This window comes from Ictalurus punctatus, chromosome 28 (genome assembly GCF_001660625.3).
Source record: "Ictalurus punctatus breed USDA103 chromosome 28, Coco_2.0, whole genome shotgun sequence".
Classification (NCBI taxonomy): Eukaryota; Metazoa; Chordata; class Actinopteri; order Siluriformes; family Ictaluridae; genus Ictalurus; species Ictalurus punctatus.
This window is the reverse complement of record NC_030443.2, coordinates 18,279,188-18,303,128: the sequence shown is the minus strand read 5'-3', so window position 1 is coordinate 18,303,128 and position 23,941 is coordinate 18,279,188. Positions and strand designations below refer to the sequence as shown.

Genomic DNA, 23,941 nt, shown 5'->3' with positions numbered 1-23,941 from the left:
TATGAAAACATGGCATTTCGTAGCGGTCTTTATTACGCGTTTTGAAACATTGACGCGACGCGTTATGACGTGTCGCGGATATATTTGTCACCATACGTATAGCCCTCGTAGAACGTATTTCCATAAGGGAATGCACGACGCGCTTAGCTATCATTATTATGCGTTATGAACCATTGTTATGATGCATTATAAGTAGCGTTCCTAACAGATGATACATCACCATTGTGGTCATGCATAGTCGATCGAGAGAAGATATAATGATGATCAGATGTGCTATAAGCACTACTTATAATGCATATGAACGCCTTATGGATGCATTATAACACGTTTTAAGTTGTCACCTAGCCGCACTTTACGTAGTGCGTTATGAGAAGATACAGTGGAGATATAATGTCTTATAATCGCTATATACAGCACATTCTTTTAATAATTTATAAATACAGCATAAATTAAAGCCTTTTACTGACAAAGTCATCAAAGAGCGCCACGTGTTGCCGTCTGTCACTAATTCCATTATTAAAAGCTCAAATGAAATGTAGTTCTGAGCACCTTCGAGCTAGTCGTGTGTAAGCCAGCCAGTGTAGCGGTCTGCTAGAGAGGGAGCGGCGTTACCTAATCCTCCTGAATCGTCCCGAGCCCCACTGCAGGCGTCTCTCCAAGAGGCATTTAGTTTATTAGAAAAGTTGGTTACCTTGGGAAATCACGATCAAAGCCGAAAGAGCAATTAAGCAATACGAGGCTGTAATGAGATTTGATTTGGCTTCTGACTATGAGCCGTGTGAACCGGCGGCAGCGCAGGAGGCTAGCTCTGATGAATACTGATTCCTACATTAGCGTTCATATAGTCCCAAACACGAATCGATGTGAGAGAAAAAGCCAGGAAAAAACGTGCACCGCTGGGGCTCTGTGTTCCCAAATAAAATAAAAAAAAACTACGTGACGAAGTAATGCAGCTGTAGAGTCAGGCTGGTTTCTTTTCCTTTTGGCAACGTTTAAGCCATCCGGGAGAAAATAACGTGACGGCTGAAGTCACCCTGACGTCACGTGGAAATGCAAGGTAGAAAACCGCAGCGCGTTCGGCTGATGAACGCTTTAATTGCGTGTGCGGAATACACGGAAAGTGGATCGTTTTGATTAGGGCAAGTTGAAGCAGGGCAAATAAGGCCCTTAGCTGGAAATAAGCTGTTTTTTTTTTTTTTTTTTTTTGGAAAATCACTTAAAAAAAAAACACACAAACATCTCACTGGAACATTACGTAGGAACCGTGCGTGTAGGGCAATAAAACCAGGAAATAAAAAATGTAAAAGGAAATTAAAAACAAAATGAATTTAAAAAAAAAAATGCTTTGTGTAGCTTCACAAAAAAAAGTGGGAAAACCATCCAGAGTTGTTGTTGTTGTTGTTGTTGTTGTTGTTGTTGTTATTATTATTATTATTATATTGAAAAAAAAGTACTTTTTTCCTTCCTTTTATTTCCAGGCGAAGCTTCGCCATTCATTTTTATTTATTTTGTTTATTCATTCATTCGTTTATTTATTTATTTATTTATTTATTTATTTAGCTAGCTAGCTAGCGATTAAAGTTCATCGGACGAGTAACCCTAAATTGCAGTGATATTCTCACACATACCAGCTTCGAAGACTTTTATGAGACCGTGTTTACTTAAGAGTACACTCAGAAGCCCTGTAGGGTAAAGTTTAAAAGCTTACTGCTGTTAAAAATAATCGATCGGTCATCAGTTTTCCGACCGATCAGATTCAAGAATGCGCATTTATAAACATTCCATCCAGGTTGACGTCACCGTGGTGACACAAAGTGCTATTACCATGACCCTCAAGGAAAATGATACCAGATTTTCCATACGGGGGTAATGTAGATTAACACACCTCCCCAAAAAAAGGCCTCATAATCCCGGCGTAAGGCGGGAAAGCCGGGTGCAGATCCGTGCGACGGAAATAGCCATGCCAGCCATGGACGCGACCGAAATAGTGTGGAAACTTCCTTCCAGTGCTGGAGCTCTAACGTCTGGCTCTGGAGACTCAGGACATCATTCTTATTCTTAGCGGTGACTGGACAGGTGGAGGAATAAAGGACAGGGGGTTCTAGAGGGGCAGAATAACAGCCCTTAAAATTCCCCGGCTGTCATCGCTACCCCGGTGTTCTGTTGTCGTGGGAGGAGGAGGCACGCAGACGTATTTATAGAGTGTCGGGTTTTTTTTTTTTTTTTTTTTTTTTTTTAAAAACCACTCGTCGTGTGTAAAAACGACAGACATCTTTCCACCGATGAGAACCTTCAGCGTATTGACACGAGAGCATAACGAGCATAAAAATGCTTACCGGTGTGGTTACCATAGCGATATGGCTCATGAAATCCCCTACTAAACATATCGACGTATTGTTTCATTGAGAGTATCTCTGAGGCTGAAGGTTGAGTGCACGGTCTCGACTACAAGGCCTCATGGACGGAAGTAAAGTTTCCACGTCAAGACTTTTACTCTTAATCACGCAGGTATGCAGTTTTATGCTGGGTTGGTTGAAGCGTGTGTGAAGTGGTGCGACTCGACTGCCCCGAATACCCCACACACACACACACACACACACACACACACCTCTGTCGTTCACGGAGTAGACATTCCATTCGTAGGGAAATAAAACGCAGGCCCGAGTACGTGATCCGTGTCGTCGTGTTCACAGATGTAGTAATAGGAAGCGGCGGGGAAAAGGAGCGACTCGGGAAACGTATTTCGCTCTCTTCCAACCGGCGCCGCCTCTTTATCACATCATAAACTGCATTATGTTTTGATTAATTTCAAATTGCCTGTTTTGCTTCACTAGACTGTGAAATACATTTTCCCCGTTTGTAAATTTTCAATTTCTATTATTTTCCGTCCGGGAGAGGAAGGGAAAGACACGAGGACGAGGGTTCGGGTCGTGAAATTAAGAAACCCCGAGCGTTAATGCAGGCAAGCGACTCCAATTCATCACTCACGTGCTTAATTATGTTGTTTATACAGATGTCCGTTCGAGAAATAAATAAACAAATCAAAACGGCTCCCATTCCAGTGCTGGCAACGACGGAAAGAGACGTAATTCGTCAATTTAAGGTAATGAGAAACCCGAGTGTTAGCGTATGTTCGTTTTCTAAAGGTGGGCGAGTCAATTTGTGAGAAACGCAAGCCACGAGAGCTGCTTTATTAAACTCAAGCAAGCGTTCAACTGGTAAAAAAAAAATGCATATAGACCTCAAGCAGTGACTGATCGCCAGCAGACTGGAATGAGATGTTTATTAACAATCTCAATCGATACCTCTTTTCATCAAGACGTAATGGAATCTATCGTGAATGTGGTACAAATGATGACTTATTATTGTTTTAGACTCACGGTTTGGCCTCGAAAACGAATGAATACGCTCGAAGTGGATAAGGAATAGAACGCGCCATGTCATGCTGTTATGGGGAAATTATTCATGATGGTGTGGGGCGATGGAGCGGAGTTACAGTTACCACCTGGAAATGGATTATTTTCCAATATTAACGCGTCTTCGAATGTCCGTGTTTGGAGTGGGAGCGAAACGTTAATCCCCTCTCTACCGTAGACTCTGTCTTGAAAAGCGGAAGTTACAGCTTTACCTCTGACGCTGGAGACTCCTTCCATGAACGCTCGAAAAAACATCTCGTTTACGTTATTTGGAAGACGCACTTATCCAGAGCGACTTACATTTATCTCATTTATACAACTGAGCAGGGGAGGGTTAAGGGCCTCACTCAAGGGCCCAACAGTGGAAGCTTGGCAGTGCTGGGGGTTGATGTCCCGACCTTCTGACCTTCTCTTGACCTTCTGATCAGTAACCCAGAGCCTTTAACCACTCTACACATCTCCTTACCAAAGACTTCACCATATCGACGATCCGTTAATGGGGAAGGTTTTTGTGAAACACCCGTTACCACGGAAACCTTAACGTATTGGAACAAACCTAGGATTTGCACCTGCGCTACTGTCGGAGCCGATGTCGGAGAGAACGGACGGACACCTTTTGACCAATCGGAATCCAAAATTCGACAGCGCCATGGTGCCACGTAATAATGCGTCCGTGCAACGTCTTTGTCCGTCTGTGAAGTTCATACCTGATCTTTATTCACAAGTAAATAAATAAATAAATGAATGCAACAATGGGAGGGAAGAATGTACTTTTTTTTAATAATACAGTTGCATTAGTCGCGGTAGTCGTGACGTTTGAGCCGTAAAGCTTCTGGAAGAGGGGCGGGGTTTTGCATTTTTTCGTCTGTGCCAAGGACTTTGTTACGGATATAAAATGTAACGCTACGTGTTTTACAGACTGTTTAAAGTCACTCCTAAAATGATGAACAAATAAATAAATAATATAGGACAGAAATGAGGGGGGAAAAAACAAAAACAAAAAAAAATGAGTATATGTGCACGGATGAGCACGCGAGCGATTCAAGAGCAAAACGCAATTAAAAAAAAAACAACATTTTTTGGGGGGGGATGAATCTGTTTTTGGCAACCCTCTACAAGTGTCTGTAATGACGCTCTGCATGACTCAGCACTTTGTGGATCATCGTCATGAGCGTGAATGCGACTGTAAAGAAAGAATCCATCATCCAGCACGTGCTCCGTCTCTAGACGTCGACGTTCTGCACTTTAATCTGCAATTAGTATCACGCCGTGATGACACTTCCACATTATCGCGCCCGAACTCTGATAGACCTTTAATGGTCATTCCTGGGAAGTCCTCGCTCTAATGTTCTCCCAGCTGACGAATGACGAATTAATGACGCTGACCTGCTATTACAGCCGTGTCCGGGTCTTTCATAGTGCGTTTCGCCGTTTCGCTTTATACGGTATGTGTGTGTGTGTGTTAAGCTGACCCGTCCACTTCCGTCACCGTCTGGTCCTGGGTGAAATCAGAAATGTGCGTCAGGAGTGAGGGTACAGTAGGACGGAACGAGGGTTAAGACCGTTATTCACCTTGTCCTTAGCGTAGAGGTCACGAGAGGCTTTCAGTGGCTTGACAGCTTGTCTGGGCTTGTTAAATGGAGAAAGAAAGTTTCTGTGTGTGGTGCTTTTGATTGTGTGTACATAACAGAGAGCGAGAGAGAGAGAGAGAGAGAGAGAGGCAGGATGTGTGTGTGTGTATGTGTGTGTATGTGTGTGTGTGTGTTTGACGACTATGTGTTTGAGAAGTGACTGTCAAGGTCAGACGTTCCCAAAATACTGAAACTAAACTAAGGTAAGAAAACGTGAGATACGGATGCATCTCACGTGTGTGTAACAGACGGGGTTAACGTTCCGTTCCTCTTATACTTCAACCGATCCGCCGATGATTACACTGTTTCACTTCTTAAACAGCCATTTTTATCCATTTATAGCTACATTTTAATATCCATGAAACAAGTTAGTCCTGTTCTCACTTACATTATAGCAGTCATTCAAAGAGCTTGTACCGGAGACTCCTTCCAAAAAAAAAATATAAACATCTCCTTACTGAAAACTTCACCATATCAACAAATACACACGTTTTTATTCCGTTTACGTGGAGCGTCCACGTGCGCAACTCATTTCTTCATTTTTAAAGTTAGCCCTTTACACTGGAGACTCCTTCCATAAACTTCGAGGTTGAACTCTAAGATCCGGGTTTTATCCGGGTCTTATTTTCCGAACGGCGATTTTTATTTCTTATTTGTAGCTTCGCACGTTCTTTATACACGTGACTGTCTTTTTATTCGTGTTTCTAATTTGTAAAGTGCGTAACGTGGCACTGAAATGCCTCATTACCTCATTTCAGTGTGCGATAGGCAACAGAAGTGGATTTCGACTCGGTGGATGATATACCTCTGGTCATTCCATCCGTCAAATCACCATCCGTTAATCTACCAGACTTTTCCGTGTGGATCCTGTGTGTTTGTGGGCAGAAAAAAATCATAACAAGCATCAGCGTGTATGCATGTATGCGGGGTTAACCGATGCTTATAACAACTATCGTGCTACACTGACCCCACAGCCTGCTAGGATTAAACGGGTTTAAATCACGAGGATCAAACCGCGTCTGCGATTTACGATGGACGCAGTCTACTTTTCTGCTGCCGTCACCCACGCTCTGCTTGATGTTAGCATCGACACTTCTCCTCGATCCAGTTATCCAGCCAGATTCTGAGCCCTTGAGTGCGGAGATAAACCGCGACCCGGGGTCGGCAAAGTGGGGGGTAGTCTGAAGTGCCTAGTGTGAGCAGCTGAGAACTCCAGGAAGGGAATCTCGCAGAGGTTTGGGCTGAGCGTGAGCCGTGGTGAACGTGAATGATGTCACGCCTGACATTTTCACGACGGTCCAAAACGGTTGAGTGATCTAATAAAAGGACAGCAGGTTTGAGACTCGTTGCTCTCGAGGTCTTAGGGAGTGAGTCAGAAACCCAGGAAAGCCCTAGTCACATTAAGACCCCCCCCACCCTGTTGGACTAGACAAGTGGCAGCTGTTCCGCAATAAAGCCTTTAATCAGGTTTGCATTCCTCTGTTGCCGCTCCGGTCAAGCCGAATGAGGCCTCTGCTCGTGACCACTTCCGTAATCCGTATCCATAATCCTGCTGTCAGATTTCTGATTTGCTAAATAATAGACTTGAACTTTGGAGCTGTGGCTCAATAAGAGGAAAGAACCTCCGAGCGTTCCAGGGTGGACCAGAACCAGGACCAGGATCGGTAGCCTGGGCACCCGGCAGGTTTCAGGCCCGGGCTTGTTCATTCTGTATCCATAGTTATCCATCCACACGTAGGTTCCACAAGTGTGAAAATAAAAATAAACGCTTCTCTACTTAGCATTGGTATTCGTCTGCTAACGACACGCTGTCACCGCCCGGTTCAACATATCGAGGGAATGTAAAGACGCTTGCCGGACTTAAATAAGAGTTCTAACGTTATTGTTTCCCCCCAAGGTCTTCAGGACAGAGGAGTTTAACACGACAAGCTCGCCCTTAAAGAGGATGCAAATGCTCTAATATAAGTGAGAACAGGAACTGACCTGCTTCCAGGACATTCCTCAACATCGTACATAAGGATGTAACTACAAATGGATAAAAATGTACGAGTTAACGCCCACCCCATCCATGTACTGTAGATAATACATAACTAAGTGCTGAGATCTCAGCTCGGGAGTGTGAGCGGAAGAAACTAAGTGCACCCCTGCGCTAGTCTTTTCCTCCTTAATGCACAGAATGAATTTGGTGAAAATTGGAGATTTTTATTTTTATTTTTATTTTTTTTTTTGGGGGGGGGGGGGGGGGGGGGGGTTGGGGGGGGGGTCGGGGTGAAAAATTGAACGTTCTCAGATTTTCACCAAATTTTCACTATGCACTGGGGAGGTCAAGACTAACACGGGCGTGCACTCCTGGGTCCGTTCCTGTCACGCTCTCGAGCTGGTACATGAGCCTCTCATTTCCAATACATCACACTGAGTGAAATATACAGGTTCGAGGCGCGGACATTAAAAACACGTTAACGATCGATACCAAAGTGTCGGAGTAATGATTATTCACAAGTAGACTTTCAGTGTAAAACTGTGCATGTAAAAATAAATAAATAAATAAATAAATAAATAAATAAATAAATAAAAGGTCATGTGTAGAACCCAGTGTGTGGATTTTATAATCTCTTTTTTTTTGGTTTATTTTCATCGAGCGCTTTCCAGCTCACACTCTCGTCAAATTAAACACACACACACACACACACAAAACAAAGACAATCGCAGTCCAAACAGTTCACATTCACGCTGAAGTTCAAGTTCGTGTATTGTGTGTGTGTGTTGTGTGCAGATGTTGCCAGCTCCATCTCACTCCCTCTCTCTCTCTCTCTCTCTCTCTCTGTCCCCAGCTGACACTCGACCACGCCCCTTCTGCCACATCATCCCTTGTACATCATTCACAATAACTTCCTTAACAACTTTTAATGATCAACAGTGCTATCGATTGAGATCGTTGCTAAACAGATACACAGTATAACGTAAGCGTAACATCAAATACCGGATATAACACGAGTTATAGTAACTCCCACTCCATACAGGTGCAGTTCCAACATACTAAAGTGCTCAGATCTCAGCTGTGGCGTGTGACCGGATGAAAGTAAGTGCACTTCTACATTAATCCCGACCTCCCTGACATACAGTGTGAATTTGGTGAAAATCAGAAAATGTTGATTTTTTTTTTTTTTTTTTTTTTTTTAAAGAACCTTTGTGTTTCCTTGGATTAGAAAATAAATAAATAAATTTAAAAAATGTAAAAACGATCAGCGTGCTCATATTTTCACGGATTTCATACCGTATGGTAAGTAGTTCAAGACTAACACAGGGGTGCACTTATTTCCATCTCGTCTCGCTACCGAGCTGAGATCCGAGCCTCCGATTTCCGATACATTCAACGTAAGAAAATATACGGGTTTGTGGAGAACCGATTTAAACACTTTAATGATCTGTATCGGTTAAAGTGCACACCGGGGCACGAGTTTGGATGGAGATATAACAGGAAAGGGACGTGCACAAATAACATTTATAAAGGGACTATGACGGGTGGAGGATAAATCCACCGAAAGGCCATTTCACGTGGTCAAATTAGTTAAAACTCACTAACTAACTGATTTACAGCATTGCATGTAACTATACTGTGGAATATAACTCTGCTTGAGTGTGTTTGAAATAACTGTTTTAAGTAAATATTATAACTGAATATAAGAGAAGGGTTTAAACTCTCAATTTTGAGCTAGACTGTCTTCATATATGATGGCTGGAAAATGTTTAAGATATATTTCTGTGTCTGTATTCTGTCCAGTGGTAGTTATTTATCCAAAGCTTGGAACACTTATTTTTTATTATTATTTTTTTTAATCAATACTGAGAACTCCATATAGCATAAATGAAACAGTTGTTGTTGTTTTTTCCCCCATACATTTGTTGTGCAAACAACAAATTCTCCTAAAAATCTCCTCAATCACATTCGAACCCCTTCAACATACACGCAAAACACAAAGGAACACATTTTTCAGTTTTTTTTTTTTTTTTCAATAATAATAATAATAATAATAATAAATGTTTAAGAAAATCAAACAAAAGCATGACATCCAACCGTGCTACACTTCATCTAGAGGGAGCTTTCTGAATACGAAAGCACATAAAACGCCGCAATGGTTACTCGGCCACCGGCTTTCTGTTGTCATGGAAACGCCTGTGATATCCCACATACTGTTGCACCTTCAGAGAAAACAATATTGATTGCATTCCGGCTCTCTGCGCCAGGGCCGCGAAGTGCATCGGCTAATCAAGAGAGGTCACCGCAGATGCACTTCAGAGGCGATGAATTCGAGACACGCCCTACCGAATAGTGTCAAACGTCACAAATCGGTTTAGGCGGAACGCAGGCCTGTAAGCAAATATTTCACTTCTTTAGCCTCAGGTTGTTGTTTTTTTCTCTTTCTCTTTCCTCCGTCACATTTTCGCTCTCGATAGAGCGAGTTGATGATAATGGTTACTTTCCACCGTCATTGAGCGGCGCCATCGATTTGCTCGACTGCACATTGATTAACCTCTCGGGGGCGAGGGAAAGATTTGTAAGGATAGCAAGTGGCTCTCGACGTGCCTCCATCAAGTACCGATGAGGCATTCCAGCTCCACAGACTCATTTCCGGGCAAAAAAAAAAATGGTACATGAGTTCCTGTATCAGCAAATAAATATTTATAAGGCTGAAGAGCCTGCTGAAAAGTTTTGCCAATTACACAACTCATGGGGTGACGGGATCTGCTAGACTCTCTGATATTTTTCGTGCTTTTTATTTTATATGACTAACTGAAAATAACGAGACAAAATCTCAAGAGAAGAAAAGATTTCAAATCTCAGATCGTGTTACTGTACAACCTGACGTTATAGTGATTGATCGTGGACAAGCGCGTTTACATTCATCCCTGCGTGTCACCCGTTAGTGATTCGTTCTCAAAAGAATCGACTCTTTGAGCCGACTCCTTTAGACGAACAAAGAGAGCCGACTCGCGTATCCTCTTGAGATCAGCGTCATCTATATTTATTCATAATCACTTTCATACCTATGAAAATGTACCAAATACCTAAACTAATATTATTAAACCGAACTTACTGGGAAAAATGTAATTAATTAATGAATAACATTTATTTATTTGTTTGTTTGTTTGTTTGTTTGTCTTTCTGTCTGTTTGTTCATTCATTCACTCATTCATTTGTTTGTTTGTTTGTTTATTTATTTTTGCATGGATGAAATCGTGTCCATTGTTTCTGTGGAAGGAGAAAAAGCCATAGATAGACAGACAGACAGACAGATAGATAGACAGATAGACAGACAGATGGACAGACAGACAGACAGTCAGATAGATAGATAGACAGACAGATAGATAGATAGATGGATAGATAGACAGACAGATGGACAGACAGACAGACAGACAGTCAGATAGATAGATAGATAGATAGACAGACAGATGGACAGACAGACAGACAGATGGATAGATAGATAGATAGACAGATGGACAGACAGACAGACAGATGGATAGATATATAGATAGACAGATAGACAGACAGATGGACAGACAGACAGACAGTCAGATAGATAGATAGATAGATAGATAGATAGACCTTTTTTTAATGTACATTAGAGCTAGGTTAAAGAGGCTACATTTACACGAGTTTTTATTTATTTATTTATTTATTTATTTATTTATTTATTTATTTATGTATACACATATATAATGCTTATTGTATTTGTACACCACTGCAAATGGAGGCGAGCTTATTTTACAAAGTCTAAACAAATGTGTGTAAAGAGTTTAAATCACTCGAAACAACAACGGATTCTGGATAATAAGATTTCAAATATTCATCCATCCCCTCCTCGACCTCTCTTTCCTCTCCAAACTCCACAACTGACTTTTTTTTAAATAAAGTTTTCATCGTGCTGAAGTTTTGTTTTTGTTTTTTTTCTCTCTCCCAGCTGCGATGCCGTTTTCAGTCCCATGATTTCCGCCGAGTCGTGTTTGTGTGGAGACGAGGTTAGAAATGAATCAGTAGACGACTCCTTTATGCTTACTGTGTATAATTCTATCTACAGCATGTGCCAGAGAAGCAGATTTGAGATGATACTCGCGTTCCAGCTTGCTCCTTTATATCCTCCTCTTCCTCAGGTGTACAGTTCCGAAACAGTCGTATGCTTAACTTCGATCTATTTCATGCGGTATATATCTTCGAGTATCTCAAACAGACTAATTGGCTCGGTTGCTCACGCTGTGTGATAGACACACTGCTGTCTACAAACAAATAACACGGACCTTTTAAACTCGCGGCTCCGTGTCGAGACAGAATCACGCCACAATCAGGAAGGAGGTGTGGCCTGACGCATAACAGTGGATCCTGTTACTAGATTTTGCGGCTTGCCACTGTAAAGTAGTATCATTTTAGCTTTCCTTACCTTTTAACTGCATTCAGACACAATTTAACTGCATACATTGAACAGAAAGAGGTGGCTCGCTACCCAGCGACCCAATTTAGAGAACGCTGCCAAATTTATGGCAGTTAACACCCACTTGTGGCAGCTGTTCAGGCGGTATTCACAGAGTTGAATGAATTCGTGTTAAGCAAAACAACCAAGCTCTAGAGGCGATCTGCTTTTCTTTTTAGACTGAAATCAATTTCAAACAAAGCGCCAATGCCTCGGCCCTGAAAACGTCGTAATACTTCAATTTACAGCTGCTACGAAGCAGCGACACTGGAGACTCCTTCTATAAATGAAATGGTAAACAAATGTTCAAACGTCACAGCGTAGGCTTAAGAGTTTATACAGTATTTCCCAGGCCCTGATTTACTACCATCCTAAATATAGAGGCTAATTTGCATGTGAAGGTAACGTTACCATGTTGGGAGCGGTTTACAAGAGGAAAACAGAAAAGAAAAAAAAAAGCGACTCCTCTGTCCTGAAGACGTCAGAGCTGTACTGTACCGTAGCTCGGACCGTTACAAAGCACCGACACCGGAGACTCCTTCCGAAGAAAACTTCTACGTTTTTCAAACGCGAAGCATCCGTCGTACAAGTCCCTGTGAACGAGCGGTTACCATAGAAACGATGAATATAAAGCCGCGGTTTGTAGGTGCGCTACTGACAGGGCTGCTCTCATAGAACGTTCGTCAATACCTTCGGACCAATCGGCTTCGAGAATGAACTGTACCCGTATACACAGAGTTGATTAGGTTTTCTCAGTGTATGAAGCCTCCTTCTGCCTGTCGCTCGGAGCTACTAATGTACAAAGACTTTTCAATTTGGAGCCGTGAAAAAAATAATAATAATAAGAGTGGAGGGAAGAGAAAAAAAACAAAAAAACAAAAAAAAAAGGAAGACGGGCGAATCCACCGAGAGAAAGAGAATTTGGCAGACGCTTCAAACTTTCAAACCTCAACTTTTCCTTAGGCCAAGTCATAAAGTATGCATCGCCCAAAATAATTTCAGCGTGAGTGCTGGAAAGGCAGTTTCCCAGCAACCTTGTGTGCGACTAAATTAAACGGCTTTATTTTCTCTCTCTGCTCGCTTTTTCGCTCTACTTTATCGTGACTCATGATGAATTATGCTTTTCATCTGTGTGCCCAAGGACTAAAAGGGTTGAATACAAAGAAACGTACATGCACTGTATACAAAAAAAAAAAAAGAGTGTATTTTGATGTATATTAGACGCATTACGAAAGGGGAACATATACAGAATGGATCTTGAACGTATCTATACCTACGTGTAAAAAAAGATATGGGAGAGCGGTTTTTAATAAGAGGTAATTATTAAAAGGTATGAGGACGAATGATGTAATCGAGCTAAACGATATCGGCTAAACTGGTAGCTACAAGCTTCATTTACTTGTTAGCTCTGCTAGACTCGTATTTTGAAATTTTGCATCATTTATATTATTTATGTGTTTAATTAAGGTGCAAAAAATGTGTGCACGATGTACTTTTTTTTTTATTTTATTTTTTATTCTAGCTGGCATTTAACATTAAGCTAAGCATTATTTTTAAACATGGATCCAAGTGTATGTGAATTAAGGCTTATTGATCTGGTGATTTATCCTAGCAGACCTGCTCTAGCAGTCACAGCTGATGTAACTCATCTCACTGTGCTAGCAGCTGAAAACAATAGCTCATTGTTTGGTGTCATGTCCAGCCTGATCTATTTTGGATTTCTTCCTTTTATAGAGCTCCGTAGGACCGACTCCAGTGGGCCTAATCTCTCCTCCCTGGGGCGAGCTGATATAAAAGCTCGGTGAGACGATCTCATCCTCTGTGGCCTGAGCTTTCTGACCCCTCTCGCTGTCTCTGACCTCAAAACATAACAATAATCCCAGCCGTTATTATTAAAGAGTCTCTCTTCCACAGCACCCATGGCCCCTAAGAAAGTCGAAGCCAAGAAGCCGGAGCCCAAAAAGCCCGAGCCGAAGAAGCCCGAGCCGAAAAAAGAGGCCGCCCCGACGCCAGCTCCCGCCGCTCCGGTCGAACCCGAGCCGCCCAAGGAACCGGCGTTTGACCCAAAGAGCGTGACGGTGGAGTTCACAGCTGAGCAGATCGAGGAGTTCAAGGAAGCCTTCCAGCTGTTTGACCGCACACCGACGAACGAGATGAAGATCACGTACGCGCAGTGCGGAGACGTGATGAGGGCGCTCGGTCAGAACCCCACCAATGCCGACGTCCTGAAGGTCCTCGGAAAGCCACGGGCCGAGGAGATGCACAGCAAGATGCTGGACTTTGAGACCTTCCTGCCCATGCTGCAGCACATCTCCAGGTCCAAGAATAAAGGCAACTTCGAGGACTTCGTCGAGGGCCTGCGGGTCTTTGATAAAGAAGGCAACGGGACCATCATGGGGGCGGAATTGCGTCACGTCCTGGCGACGCTCGGAGAGAGGATGACCGAGGACGAAGTGGATCGACTCATGGCGGGGCAAGAGGACGCCAACGGATGCATCAATTACGCAACTTTTGTCAAACATATCCTCTCTGGTTGAGCTGGACTTGGGATAAAATTTCATTATAAAGCATTTTAAAGGTTTATGATGTATTAGTGGCAGCTTAACGCAATAGTAATGTAGTTTTGTAGACAAATACGTCTGTCACAAGAGACGATTACGAGAAACTCTTTACTTTTCCAAATATTTAATTGCATACTCAAACATGTAAGGAATAAAACGTGACTCATGAAGAGTTTTATTCCTTTTATTCCACAACAATTTCCACAACAACAACAAAATTGCCAATGATTACATTTGTTTTGTTGTTTTTTTTTTTCCTATATGTTTTTCTTCTGTTTACATGGAGCATTTCTATAGAAATTCTACTCTATCAGAAGAGTTTAGGCGTTTTCATTGAAAGAAAAAAAAAAATGTATCAGTACCTTCTGACCAATCAGAATCCATCTTTCAGAGCTGTGGTATAAGGCATAAACAGCACACTGTCCATTCGTCTATTTAAAGAAAGAGCAAAACGCAGGCACGAACATTTGTGGTGGAACGGAAACACGTATCTTGAGGAAGTGAAACACGTATCCGCTGGGAGTGCATCAGAGCTATGCATCAATAAATGAATAAATGGCAAAGCTTTTTATAGCTGTACGTCTGAAATCCTCGGTGTCACTCTCCTTTGGTGTGAAATGCCAGCAGGGAAACATTAAAGCACTCAAATCGCCAGTGAGAGGTTGTTTTTTTTTTTTTTTTTTTTTTTTTTAGGTGCAAATGACTGCTGATGAATCAGAGCAGAGAGATGCAATAAGATCAGATTGCGGTTTCTGGAATGGTGTGATATGAAACACGGTGTCCTGATCTTTGTGGAGGTGGAAAATTGCTGCGTTATCTCATCCGCATTGTATCTCAGAAATGAAATTGGAGCAAAAAAAAAACAACAAATAAATAAAAAATGCCGAGAAACATAAGGCGAAATCAGTACATTAACTGCAATATGCGTCGGAGATACATTCGGACTTGCATAATGTTTTTATTACATAGAGGTGAATATCACATCCTGGTAAGGGTTTTGCTTATATGACGCGAGAAAAACATTTCCTCTCCGAGCTCTTCATGAGCAGCGTGTTTATAAGACATTCGGTAATGTATAAGTGGAAGAATTGCTCATTTTTATCATCAGTACAGCTGTCGTGGCTTAGCGGTTAAGGCTCTGGGTTACCGGGGTTGAAGCCTCAGGTATCAGATAACTGCCAGGCTCTGGGTTACTGACCCCAGCGCTGCCAAGCTGCCACTGTTGGGCCATTAACCCTTTCTACTCCAGGGCCACTGTATCATGGCCGACCCTGCGCTCTGACCCCAACTTCCTGGCATGCTGGGTTATGCGAAGAAAAGAATTTCACTGTGACCAATAAAGACTCCTCACGTTTTTTTTTTTTTTTTTCTAACACGGCCTTTAAACTAGACATGAATCGATAACCGATACTGGTATCAGGTGTCGATGTCAGTACTCCTTTAAAAATAAATAAATAAATAAATAAATAAATTACCAACATGCAATACCATCTGATACCACATGGCGTAAGAGCAGTGTCGCGCTAACGCACAGACGACGCGCAATGACAGCGATCTGAACGTATCTCATGACCTATGACGGCGATCAAAGCAAAGCGGACTGTGATAAAAGTTCTTGAATCTAGAAATGCTCATACCGTATCGCGACATTTATTACTCATTGGTTTTTAATAATTACAAATCGACAGGAAGCAGCTGACGCGGTTTTTAACAGGCTGTTTGTACGTCGTTGTAATTGAGTAAAATGCTAACGTTGCTTTGGATTTTTTTTTTTTTTTTTTTCTCTTCCGGATTACGTACGCATATTGGATTATAAATAAACATGCTATTTCATTGTGAAAATAAATAAATAAATAAATACTTTAAAAATGACGTTTGTAGGCATTGGATAAAGTATCAGGTAAGGGTTTAATTCTTGAAACGCCGTGCTGCTGGGAAACCCAGTTATATATCATGATGCATATCGTGTATCGTCGAAGCTCCGTTAAGAATCGTGATACGGTGTGTTATTTGGTCATGTCGTCCAGCCGTAACGTACTTTAAACCGCAGCGAGTTGCTGCATTCATTTTTAATTCCGGTATCGGTTGCATAGCGCGGCTGGTTGAAGTCCAGCCAGGGCCGAGGGATCGACATCAAACATAACTCACCGCACTCACCGGCCTCGACTTTCTTTCAACACGTCTAAAGCCCTGACCTTTACCCAGGCAGCTCGGAGAGCGTGAGAGAAGCGCGCTGAAAGCGGCGTGAGAGACTTCCACGTCTCGCTTTGATGAGGTCTGTACCGAGGCCCACGAGTGTACGCATCAATGAGTAATCGCAGCCTGAGAGACACAGAAAGCACGAGAAAGAGAAAGGAGTGTGTGCTGAGCTGGACTCGCTCTCGTCCCGGTCGTCACACAGACGGCCGACCCCGAGCCCCTGCTCTGTGATCTCGGGTGTCGAGAGGTGAAGCCGGCGTGCACCGGGTCTTAAACGTGGATTTCACGCCTCCTGGTGTGAGCTTCCTACACGTTATACGGCTGCTTCACTACAGCCAAGACGATTTCGAGGGAGTTTTTCCTCCAGATTCGGCTGATAAAGAGAGTGTGAAATGGGGTTCCACTTCAAGCTCCAAGTTTACGGCCAGAGAAGGAAGGGCACAGCGTGGGGGCTAGAAGAGGGGTTGTTTGTTTGCTAACCTAATGTTTGTTTAACCATCTATCTATCTATCTACCTACCTATCTATCTATCTATCTATCTATCTATCTATCTATCTATCTATCTATCGTTCTATCTGTCGCCCTATCTATCTATCTATCTATCTATCTATCTATCTATCTATCTATCTATCTATCTATCTATCTATCGTTCTATCTGTCGCCCTATCTATCTATCTATCTATCTATCTATCTATCTATCTATCTGTCGCTCTATCTATCTATCTATCTATCTATCTATCTATCTATCTATCTATCTATCTATCTATCTATCTATCGTTCTATCTGTCGCCCTATCTATCTATCTATCTATCTATCTATCTATCTATCTATCTATCTATCTGTCTATCTGTCGTCCTATCTATCTATCTATCTATCTATCTATCTATCTATCTATCTATCTATCTATCTATCATTCTATCTATCGTTCTATCTATCTATCTATCTATCTATCTATCTATCTATCTATCTATCTATCTATCATTCTATCTATCTATCTATCTATCTATCTATCTATCTATCTATCTATCTATCTATCTATCTATCTATCTATCTATCTATTGTTCTATCTGTCATTCTATCTATCTATCTATCTATCTATCTATCTATCTATCTACCGTTCTATCTATCATTCTATCTATCATTCTATCATGCTGTCTATCTCTATCTATCTATCTATCAGAGAATTATTCTTACAAATTACACGAGAAAATATTTTCTAGAATGAGAAATATTTGCTTTAAAGCTGTTCGGGTTGTTATTATTTAATTCAGAGGAGATGTAAGATTCCATTTTACTGAAATAATATCAAGGAATGAAATATATATATATATATATATATATATATATATATATATATATATATATATATATATATATATATATATATATATATATATATATAAAGATTGTGCTGTATTTTGTGCAAAAAAAAAAGGTTCTAAATTTCTTTTTCTTTCTTCCTTTCTTTCAACTTTAGTCATGTGGTATTTTGGTGAGATGGTTCATTCTGTTTTCTCATTAATAACTGTTTGGTAAGCTTGGATAGGATTATTTGATTCATTTAATTCGGTGGAGACGTCGGATTCCTTTTTTATTATTATCACTATTATTTTGAAGGAATGGAAAAAAAAAATCCAATTAATTAATTAATTAATTATCTTTTTGGTCGCTTGTCTCTCTATCAGCACTGATACGGTGTTATTTGCTATTTGGTGTTATTTTGCCAAGTTATTATTTTTTTTTACAAAGAAAGAAATACTGGAACAATAGAGTACAGTACAGTTTCATTTTCAAGATGTACTTTGATAATTCTACAGACTGACTGCTGCAGTTGGTTGTGATTACAAATGATTGAAACAATCAAAATGATGTGATTAAAAAAGTAACAAATAAAGAAATAAATAAACGATGAATTAAAACACCTTTCCTATTTCTCTGTTTTTCCCCTGAGTTGAAATGCATTCCCCCCCCCCCCCCCCCCCAATTCCACTTTTTATTCTTCACAATTTACATATTTAAATATTCCGCTGTTGCAGCCGCAATCCTCTCAGACTTTCATCATGCAGAATTAACATCTGGTAAAATAGCACCTATAACCATGTAGTAAGCGTATACCTTCTTATAAAATTAATACGGAAGGCAGTATAAAGACAGCTGTCTTTTCTGGTTCCTTATTTAGGAAAGATTCAAAGAGCCTGTCTCATTCTACCCATAATTCTATTCACCATTAGAACATCTGGGCTCTAAAGGTGCCATTACTTTATATTACCCGGAAATGTGTGTACAATATGGTTGCTTTTATTGTTCTCATAGAAAGTCCTCCTTTGGCAGTTTTCCCCTCAGCCTTTTGCGGTTCCTCGAAAGCCACGCCCACAAAACATACCGCATAGGCTAGAACGCCAGTGAAAGAAGGGCGGGGTTTTCTGATGATTGGCAGGTGAGGTGAGAAACAAACCTCCTCGTCCCGATCGGTCTACGGCGTCCTGAGGTTTTGTTTCGTGCACGTTTTGGAGACACTTCACGCCGTGAAACTTGTACGCAATCACAACCTTGACATAACCACGTTATAAACACGTCGTAGTGCTTCACGCTTCATCGCACAGCATTGTGTCTAGCGGCGTCACGGTAGCATTACTAGCAATCGTTCATATCACTCGGAGTCATAACACTCGATTTTGTACGCGGTTGTTTTAGGACAGAAATGAAAGCGATCTTATTTCTGAGGTTCGAGTTTTCACTAATTAATCGCGAGTAGAACTTTGCTTTTATTCTGACTTAAAAGTCCATTATAAACAGGAACGATAACACTATGCAAATTTAATACAGCAGGACACGCATTATGTCCGGCACTACAGCAGAATATACGAGACGTCCAATAGATGATGTAAAAAATATAAAATAAAATAAAATTTTAAAAAATAAATAAAAGAAATTCAACCTCATTCTGTAAGACATAAAGCGTGCAGTTTATGGGGAATGGATGAAATATTGTGAGGGCCGGTTTTTTCCAGCAATTCTCTTCCTCCAAGCATTTTGAACCTGGTGCTGCAATGTTTTGGGTAATAACACTCAGCGCCAGCGTTATCAGGAAGCCGGAATCGGCGTCGCCCCGGGCGGAAATCTGAGCCGAGGTGATATATACAGCGTTCGGGTCTTTCTCACAGCCTGTGGATGAATACACACATCATGCAGAATGGTGCAACTGACCCGACAGTGTTACAGGGAGAGCACGGCGCTGATGTAACGGCGGCCGCGACGCGAATACGGAGGAGGAGAGATGTGGACAGAAGTGACACGGTGCCGATGCTGTCTCTTTGGCTGCTGGAAATAGCGTAATGAGGTCATTTCGGTCGCTGTACACCGCTGATATCACACCACGCAAAGCTTTATCTCTTTTCGGTCTCCCAACAAACTAAAATGTGTGTGTGTGTGTGTGTGTGTGTGTGTGTGTGTGTGTGTGTGTTTTCCCCTCACTAAACGCAGTCTCGGAGTGAACGAACTGTCATGCAGTTATTGCACTGTCATGGCGTGAAGACGGATGGGATACAAATGTGATTTTTTTTTAAAAATTAAAAATAAATAAATAAATAAATAAATTTCTCAAAAAAGAAGCTCCGTTTCATTCGGTGGAGCCGTTCCAACGATGTAATTGGCAGAAATTAGACGCTGTTTTGTGGTTGAGCTGCTTGAAATTACCTCGATATGATATTGAATTTTCAATTTAGGCTTACATCCATTCCACTCTCACTATATTACCATGTGGAGGCCTGACTTTATTTATTTATTTGTTTATTTATTTATTTATTTTCCCTCAAGCTGTAAAGTTCGCACTATTTTCTGTTTAGCACGGACGTAAACGGCTGACCCACACAGCCGATGTCTGATGTTTCGCACCAGAGCTATGAAGCTACGTTTGTTTAACATTACACCACAGGGTTGATAAAGCCTCTATCTATCTATCTATCTATCTATCTATCTATCTTCAGAGCTTCTGCGATACACAATGAATCGACGACGTCCGATCGATCAGAATCCAACATTTAACGCCTTCACAGCCGTACCCAGTTCCATCGATTCCGCCGCGTTACCATCTCGCGTTTCTCCCAGCTCAGAGGCGCGAGCTGCACACGGGTAATTTTATGCACCGACCAATAAAATCATGTTAAGCACCTGATTAAAGCCCAGAACAGCTCGTCCTGCTGCTCATCAGTCAGCACCAAGTCTGAATATGCGTAATATGATAAAATGATAAAGTGCAAAACAATTTCGCTTCCAAATCGGCCGAATAATTGCACTAAGCACGAATTGGACATTGAGCGAAATACTCACGATTAGCACTTTAGCCCTTATCGTGCAGCCGCAGGTAATGGCCACCGAAACATCAGCTCGGGAGGCCGTTACGGTAAACCTTTCTCTGAAGCCTGGATTAAAGATAAAAAAAAAAAATCCTTCTAACGGTGCTCAGACGTTTAATGAAATCGATAACGATTCCTCGTTAGCGGTTTAATCAAATCCGTTAGGAAGTAATAACTCGATCACCTACGGTCATGCGTTCTAACTGTTCAGAATAATACCTAGTGCTAATAATGACTAATGATAAATAACGTCCCGTGCAGAATTACATACAACACGTCTTTTAGCGTTCATTAGCATTTATACAAAAAAAAAAAAAAAACATTAAAAAAGAGAATATCATATTCAAATTTCCCCTGATTATAGGTACATATTGTCAGATTTGTATTTATTCATTTAAAAAAAATAAAAAAAAGAGTTCGGTCGGCGCGTAAACAGCACGTTTTTAATCACTTTCTAATGAACGTGCACTGATGGATTTTACTTCACATTGATAGACTCTAAAAAAACATTCTGAGAGTAAATCGGGGTTAAGCCCCGCCCACACAAGATTTTCGTGCCAGAACGGTGAACGTAAAACGCTTGTAAAGCGTAAACGGAAGCTCTGGCTGCGCGTTCATGAACCACGATTAGCGAGAAAGGAAGCCGTTAGCAAAAGAACGCTGTTTATTCGAAGACCATGTTACGTTATTGCCTCTGAGTGTTCACCGTTTTCCAGCTTCCGAATGTTTCTCTTCTTTCTCGTCGTGTAGTTTTTTCTCCTGTCTTGAAAAGTTACGTCCGGTACTTCTGAGGCTAATTTAATTGCATACCAAGCTCGCGTGCTAAGCTTACGTCGTGACGTGTATGTAAGGACGCGAGCATGAGCTACGATCATGCTTCGTGATGTATTGAACATGAACGGTCATGGAAAATGAATAATAATAATAATAATATTTTTTTTCTCAATAAAATCAATAAATGAGCAAAAGAGAGAGAGATTAAAATCGATTTCTCGTCATCTCGTCGACTGAAATAAAATAAAAAACAGGGGTCACTGGTACAGTAATGTATATAATCGGTCTCTATCTATCGCTCAGTGCATCTCTCCGTTCCTGTAGGTACAGCCTGTCTTTTCAGTTCTCCGTGATGCAGTAATGAATTCGATTCCAAACATGCCCGAGCCTCACACACTCTCAGCGGCGGAGTGAAAATATGAGATAAATGTAAATGAGATCCGCAGTAAGCATGATTTTCTTAACAGTATGAGATGCCTTTCAGCTCTAAATACACACTGTGGATAATTGCATGAACCCAATTAGGTGAATTCTTTAATAGACCCCAGGCGCTCGGAGGAGCACACACACACACACACACACACACACACGCCTTTATTTAGTGTGCGTTAAAGTAAGAGAGAAGGAGAAAGAGTTCACAGGTGTGTGTTTAAATAAACCCTGCACTCACACGTGCATCAGGTTGAACCTGTAATGACGTTCCGCATTAAAAGTTCACTCAGGTGTCGTTATGATAAACTGTGGTGAGTAATTAGGTTTAACATTGTAAAAGGGGAGGGGGAAAAAAAAAGAAAAGAAAGAAGGCTTTGCGAGTGTGCGAGGCGGGGTAGACATCACCGGTGCAATATAAAATGTAGCGTGGTGCAACGGAACACTAATAGAGTGGTGTGCATAAGTATTCGCCCCCCCTTTGAACTTTTAAAACCTTGAGACTGGGCGCGATGATTCAACTCCCAACAGGACAACAAGCCTAAGAATACTACCCAAGCTACACTGGAGTGGTGCCGACTCTGTGGCTTGAAAGTCGGTGTTCGCCGATAACGATCTCCGTCCTGTCCGACAGAGCTCGATCAAATCTTCCAAGAATTAGCAGGATTAGATTAGCAGAATCCAGATCGAGTCACATACTAGCTGTAACTGCTCCCGGTTCTAACGAATACTGACCCAACAAATTTCTGTATTTAATAACTAACTAATGTCACAATAAAAATCGGTTGCGAAAATGTTAGACGTTTGCAAATCTAATGGAAGAAAAGCAATTAAGTCCATTTCAGTTCCAGGTTGTAATGCTACATATGGAGTTCAAGAATCCTTAATTATCTGGTTTTCATTGGTCTTTTCCCAAATGGAAAGCATATCATGGCACTGCTATAGTAATAATAGGAGCAGATTTTTATGGAGAACAGCAGATGGAAACCTCAGGAGAGGTCTGCAGGGCCAGTGGGAGGTGCACCTGATGTCTCTTTAAATGGGCCAACAATGTGCACAACTTTCTTCTTTTTCTTTCTTTTTTTTTTTCATGCAGCTCCAAAATAACAACAAAACTTTGTCACTCAGCTTGAGAATTCCTTCAACCTGCGCTCGAACTCGCCATCAGCGTCACGCTCCGTGCACATACATTACCACACGGCAAGAACCATACATTTTTAATGAGAACCTATTTTTTTTTTCCCCCGTAACATAGACGCATACACATAGCCGCAAACAGCGAGGCAAAAGTTGAATTAATTTCCCAGCTGGGGAGCACAAACGGCTCATTGGGCGCCAGGAGAGAGTAACGCCGTCTGACCCAGCGGACTCGGTTAAAGTTGGATGCTAAATTAATTGCCGTTCTCATAGGCACTGGGCAAGTTGCACTGTCTCCTTTCTGGGACACACTAGCACTGGCTGACATGTAGGAATTCTATATATTTAAACTGCAGCACAAAAATACACATTTCTCATTGGATGGTGTTAACTGGTTGCATTAAAATTAATTTAAAAAAAAAATACCTTAACCCATTTGATTTTTTCCCTCAGTTTACAAGGATTCTTGGCTACATTTTGTTCTTAAATTAATAACAGGGTTGAGGGATGTTTCTAAGCATGTAAAATGTATTTATCTAGCATCCAAGCTAACTTAATGTTATAAGGGCATTAAGGATATTGTAATGACTCACTGAAAATTCATTTCAGTTTTAGATAATGTGGTAGACGTGAGCGGGCATAAACAGTGGAATACATTCTGTAGTGAATCCACAAGGAATTGTATAGGGAATTTATAGGGATTCGGCAGGAACTTGATCGGGATTGTATCGGGATTTAATAGGGATTAGATACATATTCCATAGGGATTAAATATTGTGAGGGATTTGATGGGGATTTGATAGATTCAAAAGAGATTCACTAGCAAAGCAATATGGATTTTTTTAAGGAATCAGTAGTGATTCATTAAGGATTCGTTAGGGATTCAATAGGGAACTGATTAGGATTTGATAGGGATTCGATACGGATTCATTAGGGATTCGAAAAAAAAAGATTCAAAAGGGATTTGAAAGGGAT

General features: G+C 41.2%; 1 protein-coding gene across 1 annotated transcript; it reads left to right on the top strand.

Annotated features, from left to right (window-relative positions):
* The first annotated feature begins 13,315 nt into the window (after positions 1-13,315).
* LOC108259731 (myosin light chain 4) lies at positions 13,316-14,242 on the top strand. Its single transcript, XM_047151969.2, has one exon. It carries the CDS (start codon positions 13,431-13,433, stop codon positions 14,046-14,048), a length of 618 nt encoding a protein of 205 aa, XP_047007925.1. The 5' UTR covers positions 13,316-13,430; the 3' UTR covers positions 14,049-14,242.
* The last annotated feature ends 9,699 nt before the right edge of the window (positions 14,243-23,941 follow it).

Bases quoted from the DNA above. Each gene is read 5' to 3' on its own strand.
- LOC108259731 (XM_047151969.2), top strand. From the start codon at position 13,431: ATGGCCCCTAAGAAAGTCGAAGCCAAGAAGCCGGAGCCCAAAAAGCCC.